The 10,000-nt window shown below is 42.9% G+C and overlaps 1 protein-coding gene across 1 annotated transcript in view; it reads left to right on the top strand.

Moving 5' to 3' along the window:
* LOC143296044 (cell division control protein 42 homolog) overlaps positions 1-2,119 on the top strand; it is a 13,853-nt gene extending 11,734 nt beyond the window's left edge. Inside the window, exon 4 of the mRNA XM_076607790.1 lies at positions 874-2,119. Within this exon, the coding sequence (XP_076463905.1) occupies positions 874-1,248 (375 nt within the window). The 3' untranslated portion in view covers positions 1,249-2,119. The remainder of the gene's footprint in view (positions 1-873) is intronic.
* The last annotated feature ends 7,881 nt before the right edge of the window (positions 2,120-10,000 follow it).

Genomic DNA, 10,000 nt, shown 5'->3' on the forward strand with positions numbered 1-10,000 from the left:
ACAACCGTCAGTGTAACATAGGTATTACCAGACAGCAGCAAATACACAAAATCACAGGCAAATAGCGTGGCAGTGACTTGGAGGAGGATGTTGACTTTGAGAAGGATACCAGGCTCTTAAGGATCGCGCCGTGTTTCAGGAACTGATATACTACAAGAGATAACATGAGGCGATTTCTTCCTTCCACTTATTCTTTGGTTTGATTTTTTTCTTTTCGATTTTTTTTTTCCCCCAATGATGATGGACGCCGGTTATGACAAAGATAGTGCTGTTGCACTACTGATAATGATGATGACGAACAGGGCGTGAATGATGGCGATGATGACGATAACTATCTCTACGACATCAACGACGACGATGATCATTTTGACGAGGACGATGCTTATCTTCTACAGATGTGTATGTTGTTGTTGCTGCTGCTCCAGTGACTGGCGCTGCTGTAGGATTACTGATGATGATGGTTGTCATGTCAGTGTAGGCCAGAGGAAGGACGTTACAAACCATCTAAAACATTCTAACGATTCAAATCCTCCGAGACGATGCATACTTTTTTTTTACGTTACATTGACAACAACGATTATATCCAATGCACATGCTCTGCAGTAGGGAAGAGTTACTTTTCTGGGTTCAATAGGTTATGAGTTCAAGGTCGTTCTCGATTCGACTCTTCAAGTTAACCAAACAATGATGATGACGAAGACAGTGATGATGATGATGGTGGTGGTGGTGGTGATGATGATGACGATGTCTCCGACGTCAACGACGACCATGATGAATTTGACCATGTTGATAACGATGTTGTTGCTTTCTTTCTCCCGTCCCCACCCTCCCTGCTCGCCCACCTCCTCCCCCCACCCCCCACCCACCCACCAGGAAACGTACGACCGCCTCCGGACGCTGAGCTACTACAACACTGACGTGTTCGTCGTCTGCTTCTCCGTGGCCGACCGCGACTCCTACCTCAACGTCCGCAGCCGCTGGGTACCCGAGCTGCACTCGTACCGACCGGGTACCCCGTTCCTCCTCGTCGGCACCCAGGCTGACCTACGCCTCACCCCTCACACCACCCCCCACCACGTCCGCCTCCTCCTCTCCCTCCCTCACAGCCAAAGTGCCGGCCGACAAGGGCAGGAAACTGGCCCGCAAGATCGGGGCCGTGGACTATCTGGAGTGCTCTGCCCTTACCGGAAGCGGGTTGCAGGAAGTGTTCCGGGAAGCCCTGATGTGCGCGCTCCAGCCGGCCCGTAAGAAGACGAGATGCTGGTCCAGCCTCAAGAGGAGGATCTTCGTGAAGCACTGAGGACGACGGGGGTGGGGTGGGGGGAGGGTTGGGGAGGGGGAGGAGGGATGTAGTGGTATGGGTGATTGATTTGGTGGTTTCTGATTTCGTTGTTGTTTTGTTTGTTTGTACCGACTGTGTCGAGGAAGAGAAAATATATGTCGACTATGTTGAGGGAAAAAAATAAGTGAGACAAGGAGACTGATATTAAAAGCAAAAAGTGAGTCTTCAATCAGTTTTGGTGACAATACTTGTTTCTGGCGGTTGCTGCGGAGGAGACAGTGGGTTTGTTTATTCATTGACTGTGATGAGGAAGAGTCTTGTTTCTGTAAAATACCTCGTGGTTGTTCTTTTCTTTTTGTTTGCTTTGCTGTAATCAGCAGGTGTAAATATTTTGACAGGTATGATTTTTAAAAACCTAAATCACAGGTATGATTTTTTTTTTTTACCTGTAATCGCATGCCTGAAGCTTTTGACTTGTATTTATCGTATTTTTCGTCATCGCGTATTTTGCAAGTCTGAAAGGTTCGGCGTGTAATGTTTCGCAGAAAGAACTTGAACAAGATGAAGAAAAACTGTGATTACAGCCCCGTGTTGTGTGATCAAACCCAACCTGTTCTCTCTTCAGCAGACAGCAAAACAACGGGTCGTCATGAAACTCGGCCAGCCTACTGACTTTGGGGCTAACACTTTGGGGTTCGTGATGTTTGCCGATCAACTATCCACTCATTCAGTTTCGGTTTCAAAGAGGTGTCCAAGGCATGTGGACTGATCCATAAACGTTACACAATATCCGCTTGAACACACACACACACACACGCGCGCGCGCGCGCGCGCGCGCGCGCGATACCAGACCGACGGATAAACCCAACGTGCTGCTCAGCGCCTTAAAAGCCGACCAAAAACAAAATAAACAGAGAGATAGAACATTCGTCTCTCTCTCTCTCTCTCTCTCTCTCTCTCTCTCTCTATATATATATATATATATATATATATATATAACAAAAGATACATAGAAGGGAAATGATTGCAATATACCGAGAACAGAAATATTCCACGACCCAGTATATTTCTCATCTCCCGGAGCTAGTTGCATTGCTCGGACGGAAGAGCCTAGTATGGTCGTAACCCGCTACAAACTGTGTATAGTATGGAACTGACCAATGGCGTAGTTCGGTCAACGTAGACATTTAGTCATGTGTAACTGTCAAAAAGTTAGAACCAAGCAATGCAGCTGACCACCGGTCTTTACTGTCGCCCAGTACCAACGACAGACAAACACCACAATGAAGCAGCAGATTTGGCTCATGGCGGGATGGAGCGGGCGGCGTTTAAGCATTACCGTTTTGTCGTTGTTGTTGCTGTTTTTGGTCCTTAGCAACAGACACTGTGACATTATTCAGGACGACAGATATGTGTATCTTCTTCGGCACACGGATATGCAAATCACATGTACGCCAACATAAAATTTTGGCACACCGAAACTATGCCAGTCTCGTGCCGAACTAGATATGCGAATTGCTAGAATATTGTCACTTTGGAACATACTGCATGCAACAGCCAGACGCAAATTCACCGACACATTGTATGCTAATGACACGAACTTGTACAACAAAAGTAATGCAACATATGCACTACTTGTTTTGTGAAGTGGAATATTCACTCACAGAAAGAGCAACATTCTATCAATCCCTGTTTTATCACCTGAAGACATTTTTTTAATCAGGCCTTTTTATTCGGTTACCACCAGTGACATTTTCTCGCACTTGTGACCCAGTGAAGCAGAGAAATTGGACAGCAGTGGTGGCAAACACGTCCTGTATTTTAATTCCAAACACGAACTGATTCCTGTCGCCTTCAGTGATGACGTGTGTGTGAACACTTCAGTGTTGTAACGCCCAGTGATAGTTATGTTAACATCCAGTGATAGTTATGTTAACATCCAGTGATAGTTATGTTAACATCCAGTGATAGTTATGTTAACATCCAGTGTTGTTTCTGTGGACATCTCAGAGCTGTAAAAACCAGCTGTTTGTATGAACAGCTCAATGTTGTAACATTCAGTGGTTTATGTATAAACGTTTTAGTGATTAAACATCATCTGATGTTGTTGTTGTTGGGTGTTTTTTCTTCTCCAGTGTTTTCGTTGAAAATGAATATTTCAGTACTGTACTGTACTATAATGTAATGTGATATAATGTAATTTAATGTAATTGATGTAACATCCAGTGGTGTTTGTGTGGACACATTTGTGCGGTAACGCCCAGTGGTTGTCATATGGATATTTTGCGTTCAGTTATGTAAAACCCTGTGATGTTTACATGAACATTTAATGCTGTATAACATCCAGTTATATTTCTATGAACATTTATGCATGGATATTTCAGTGCTGTAACATCCTGTAATGTTTGTACGAATACTTCAGTGCTGAAATACAGTGTGATGTTTGTAAAAACACTTTTAGTGCTTTATCATCCAGTGATTGTTTGTTATATGAACATTTTAGTGACGAAACATCCATTTGCGTGCGTAGGTTTACGTGTACGAGTGCGTGCGTGCGTTTGAGTGTGTGTGTGTGTGTGTGTGTGTGCGTGTGTGTGTGTGCGCGCGCGTGCGCTTCTGTCTGTGTATGTCTGTGTATGCATGTCTATTTATGTGAATGTGTGTATGTGTTGTGTGTGTGTGTGTGTGTGTGTGTGTGTGTGTGTGTGTGTCTGTGTCTGTGTCTGTGTATGCATGTCTGTTCAGTCATTGGATGTGGATGTGTGTGTGTGTCTGTGTGTGTGTGTGTGTCTGTCTGTCTGTCTGTCTGTCTGTGTCTGTGTCTGTGTATGCATTTCTGTTTATTCATGTGGCTGTGAATGTGTGTGTGTGTGCCTATTGGTGTGTGTGTGTGTGTGTGTGTGTGTGTGTGTGTTTGCACTGGAGTGCGCGGAGGTGCTCCGCATGAGAAACACATATTGACAGCAGAGCTCAGAGATATAGACACACAGACACAGACAGACAGAGGGAACGGGGGGAGAGGGAGGAGGGGGTGCAGACAGACGGACAGACAGACAAACAGTCAATATCAAACAGCAGAAGAGAGTGGGGAGGTGAGAGGGTGTTTTGCCAAAGCAGATGTGTTCACTCATCGGTAACTGATCAGCAATGCAGAGTAAGTGCAAGCAGCGTTGCCATGCTGAAGCACCTAACGACGTTTATTGTTCTACTACCGTGGCACGGGCTGATCATTTGTGTCGTTCGCTCTGTGAACATGTGGATGCATTTGTCTCAAGTTTCCAATGAAATAAATGAGTGGTTGTTTTTTTTTTCACTCGAGAGTTGTATCGGTTTGTGAAGAAAATTGTATGTTTATTAAATGTTTTATTAGAAGATAGATTTGTGTGTGTCATTCTCTGTCTATATGTATATATGTATATATGTATATATATGTTCGTTCTTTGTGTGTGTGTGTGTGTGTGTGTGTGTGTGTGTGTGTAGGCCCATGTATGTATGTATGTCTCTCGCTGCCTCTGCCTGTCTCTCTTTATCTCTGTGTCTGTCTCTCTCACTCTCTCATCCAACCTCTCTCTCTCTTGAACTAAAAACGTTTCGTTTCTCTGTGAGCTCATTACTTGAACACATTTAATACAACTATATCCTGAAACCCCACTCCCACTTACTTGAACACATTTAATACAACTATATCCTGAAACCCCACTCCCACTTACTTGAACACATTTAATACAACTATATCCTGAAACCCCACTCCCACTCTCTCCGCACCCTCCCTATCCCCCCTCCCCCCCTTGACCCCCCCACCCCCACCCCCCACCCCTCCTCCTTCTCCCTCACCCTCCCTTCCTCTCACTCTCGCACTCAACATCCCATTCCTCAACCTTAATTCTTCCAAGCACACGTCATTTCCCCCACGACACGACGTCACTCGGACAATGACATATTACTTTCTGACGCACTTTCCTTTGGTTGTGACCGAGAAGAGAAAACAGAGTTTGAAAAATGATGACGGCATCCACGATTACATTGCGATATGTTACGATCCACCACTGTCACTGATCTCTGCTCTCTGAAAGGACTGCGCTTTGATTTCGATTTCGGTTTGAAAGTTGAGAGACTGCCTTTCTACACTGCTCACAGAGAGTCCAGGACCACGTGGGAACTGGAAGTCTTCTTGTTCTGATTCAGGTTCGGGGCGATGCCAAGCATCGTAGCCTTGCGGCTTTATACGCCCCGTAGGTTTTCGAATTTTTTTGGTCAGGTGCTAACAAGCCCAGGCTCACCTTGGACCATCAAACATTATTTCCTTCATAATATCGTGGTCATCAATAAGATCTTTAAAGGCATTTATGTTTGGTGCAAGTTTGATATCTAGTGTTAGTCTGATCCAGTTGTTAGTTACTCTGTAACTAAAAACACATTTTCTAAAGTTGCTACTATAATGTTGCTTCTGAATTTTGTCAATACTGTTACGGGTGACAGTGTTTGTTTGTGGGTTAATAAAGACACATGTTTTGTCAATGTCACCAACGTTATTATTCTTGGAGGAGGAGGAGGAATTTTGTTTAATGTCCCGTCACACATGAGTATTATCGGTTAGAAGGGGTGGGAGATGTGAATGAATGGAGGGTTGGGGGAAACTGGGCAAATGAGAGTGAAATTTAAAAAAATCTGAATACAATTACAGGAAATTACCTAAAGACTTCGTAAAAGAGAAGTCGTTAAACTGACAAGCGAAACAACTGATAATGAATGCAAAAAGTCAAAAACATCAACGATTCTCAGTCACTTGTGAAGACACACTTTCGTGTACATAAGGCTTCATCAAGCTACAGTCAAAAATTATATGCTTAATTGTCAGGTTACTAAAGCATATGCACTTGACATTAAAACAATACTTGGTCCGTAGTGAATTTGATAATAGTCTGAGAGCTAAACTCAGAATTGGTCTGCGAATCGGACCAAAGTCTGAGAGAGTCAACTGACGAGGTTTTAGACTTCAATTCAAGCACCTATAAAAGTCTCTTTATAGTATATTGCTTATTTCCTTGTATGACAATGGGCAATATACTGTTATACTATCTGTATGATTCTTTGCTCCCCCTTTTGCTGCCCTGTCTGCTTGGTCGTTATAAACTTCTTGGAGGCATCGTGAAGTGATGGTGAATTTTCGGCAAACAGCAGTGTGTGCAGTCAGTGTAGCGAGCACCACTCATAATCAGAAGTGCTTTCTTCAATAAGAGTACGTACGTTCCCATTTATTTACCACAATGAAAATTCACAGCTGTTGTTTGTAAACCACTGGAGACTGAACTGTTCATTTTGAGCTGAAACATTGATATTCAAAATGAATGTTTTGCAAGCTGTTCACACTGCACAAATGTCTAAAACAGCTGTTTGTGTAGCCGATTCTTTGAGAGTCCAGTGTTAGAAACATATGCAGCTTGATTGATCTGAATCATCTGTCGATTTTTTTTTCCTCCTACATGCTATGGAAACATATATGTTTTTAAGAAGAGGTCCACAACTTTTGGTGAATCCTGTAGGTCGTCGAGCACGTTGACGTCATGGGGAGTATAGGTCACTGAGGGTGTAGTGGGGGTGATGGTAAGGAGGTGGGGGGAGGGGGAGGGGAGAGGATGCCATCGTCAACATGAACACGGAGGGAGACTTGTGCAGGACACTGAGGCTCGTGCCTGCGTTGAGAGGTGTACACCTACACGTAGTTGCGTGCACGTATCAGTTCACATATACACGACCGCATGCATACACGAACACACACACACACACACACACACACACACACACACACACACACACTCACACACCACACACGTACTCACACACACATACGCACGCACGCACACACACACTCACTCACACACACACACACACACACATACGCACGCACGCACACACACACTCACTCACACACACACACACACACACACACACACACACACACACACACACACACACACACGTACTCTCTCTCTCACAAACACACACACACACACGCGTACTCTCACTTTCTCTCTCTCTCTCACAAACACAAACACACAGACACACACGTTCTCTCTCTCTCTCTCTCTCTCTCTCTCTCTCTCTCTCTCACACACACACACACACACACACACACACACACAAACTATGCATAAACACATTGACCTCCAAAGTGTGTGTCTGTGTTCGTGTGAGAAAGAGAAGCGAGACCGAGAGAGAATGTTTGTTCACACAGGCCATAACGTTCATGAAGGGGAATTTGATCAATAAACATAGTTGGATAATAAATAGACAATAGAGGCAGTACAAGAACAACAGCTTTTTCTTCTTTTTTTTTTTTTTTTTTTTTTCTTTTTTTTTTTCCTTCTTTTTTATATCTCTTGATCTGTAAGCTGTGAGAGCAATGTCACTCAAGGGAAACTATCAATTGACTTTGTGTTGCAAATATGGGCGACAGTTGTTTCCCCGTCAATGCTCTCTCTCTCTCTCTCTCTCTCTCTCTCTCTCTCTCTCTCTCTCTCTCTCTCTCTTCACTGAAGAAAATGATAAGCAAAACGCCGTGTTTCACTATGATACTTTCTCTCTCTCTTTTTTTTATTTTTTTATTTTTTTGTTTATTTATTATTGTTTCTTAATGGGGATTTTGGTCCAAAAACATAATACATACCGGTAATTTACAACACAAAACAGAAATATCTCCAAAATCGAAATGTTGCAGCTGCCTTTGATCACGATGTTTGCACATAACTAGACAATATGTTTTCCCATTTTCCCTTTGAGCGAGGTATGGACAGAAAATATAGATATAATTTGACTTCATTGGAAAAGAAACTGCGGTATGTGTTGTTGTGTTTTGTTTTTGTTTTGTTGGTGTCTTTTGTTTTGTTTTTGACAATCGCTGTGAAAGGCAACAGTAAAAGCAACAGAGCTGTAAATGAAGTGAAATACAAAGTATCGTTTTGTTTCAACACAAAGCAGTCCAGATGGTTATTTTCTTAACACAGTAATTTAGTTCTCAAAAACAACTTGCTGGTTTGTGATAAAAACGAAATATAGAAGGAATTGTCACCCGCTGCATAACGAAACCTTTTGCTTTACACTTATTCAGGAGAAAAAAATCAGATAAGTCCAAAATATCCACCAAAGAAAATATTTATATTTGTATTTCTTTTTATCGCAACATAGTTCTCTGTGTGAAATTCGGGCTGCTCTCCCCAGGGAGAGCGCGTCGCTGCACTACAGTGCCACCCTTTTTTTGTTTTTTTTTCCTGCGTGCAGTTTTATTTGTTTTTCCTATCGAAGTGGATTTTTCTACATAATTTTGCCAGCAACAACACTTTTGTTGCCGTGGGTTCTTTTACGTGCGCATGCGCTAAGTGCACATTGCACACGAGACCTCAGTTTATCGTCTCATCCGAATGACTAGCGTCCAGACTACCACTCAAGGTCTAGTGGAGGGGGAGAAAATATCGGCAGCTGAGCCGTGATTCGAACAAGCGCGCTCAGATTCTCTCGCTTCGTAGGCGGACGCGTTACATCTAGGCCATCACTCCACATAATATACAACAAAGTTAAGTATGTGAAACAACCATACACATGATTCCCCCAGTATGTTAAGCATAATGTGCATTCGGTACATGAAGGAACTAAATAATTCTGTGACATTCTGACATCAGGTAAGAAACATATAAATTATTCTTCAAAGTGTTCTCAGAACTTGGAAACAGATAGTTCATGAGAAAAGGCATTTTATAAAATTAGCGAATTCGAAATACTAAACTGAAATGGTTCCAGCAGTGTGTATTGCACAGTATCCTTGAATAACCATTGTCCTGAAGGAAATGGGGATTATAAATGATCATGACTATAGTTTTTGTATCCTGAAAATGATAGCATTGAACACGTATTCTGGAGATGGGAGCCTTCAAAACTCTTTTTGGCAGAAGTTTGAAGAGTTACTGAGGGTGATATCACATAACAACATAAACATATCTGAATGCAAATCACATAACAAAATAACAACATATAGGAAAGCAAATCATACAACAACATAAAAACATCTGAAAGCAAATCACATAACATACAAATATCTGAAAGCAAATCACATACCATGAAAATGTCTTAATGCAAATCACATAACAACATGAAAATATATGAGTGCATAGTACTGTTTGGCATTCTTCTTCTCCTTCTTCTGCCTTCATGGGCTGCACCTCCCACGTTCACTGTCTATACGCGAGTGGGCTTTTACGTGTATGACCGTTTTTAACCCGCCATGTAGGCAGCCATACTCCGCTTTCGGGGATGCGCATGCTGGGTATGTTCTTGTTTCCATAACCCACCAAACGCTGACATGGATTACAGGATCTTTAACTCACTCAGTACGGCCAGTCTTCTCTTCTCCTCTACACAGACCCTCGGATGTCCAGTGGGTGTCTCAATGACCCAACCTTTAGCTTCCGTCGTCAGAATTGTGGTATTCTTTGTCAACATTCACGTCTTCAGTATAAGAGCCTTCCGCTTGCAATATTTTGATGATGGTAATTGGGGTGAAACGCTGTTAACGTCGTCTCTTTCGCCGTTCGTATGGAGAGAGTTAACGTGCGTATTTGATCTTCTGCCTGCGTATACACACGAAGGAGGTTCAGGCACTAAGCAGGTTTTGCACCTATGTTGACCTGGGAGATCGGAAAAATCTCCACCCTTTACCCACCAGGC

This window comes from Babylonia areolata, chromosome 21 (assembly GCF_041734735.1).
Source record: "Babylonia areolata isolate BAREFJ2019XMU chromosome 21, ASM4173473v1, whole genome shotgun sequence".
Classification (NCBI taxonomy): domain Eukaryota; kingdom Metazoa; phylum Mollusca; class Gastropoda; order Neogastropoda; family Buccinidae; genus Babylonia; species Babylonia areolata.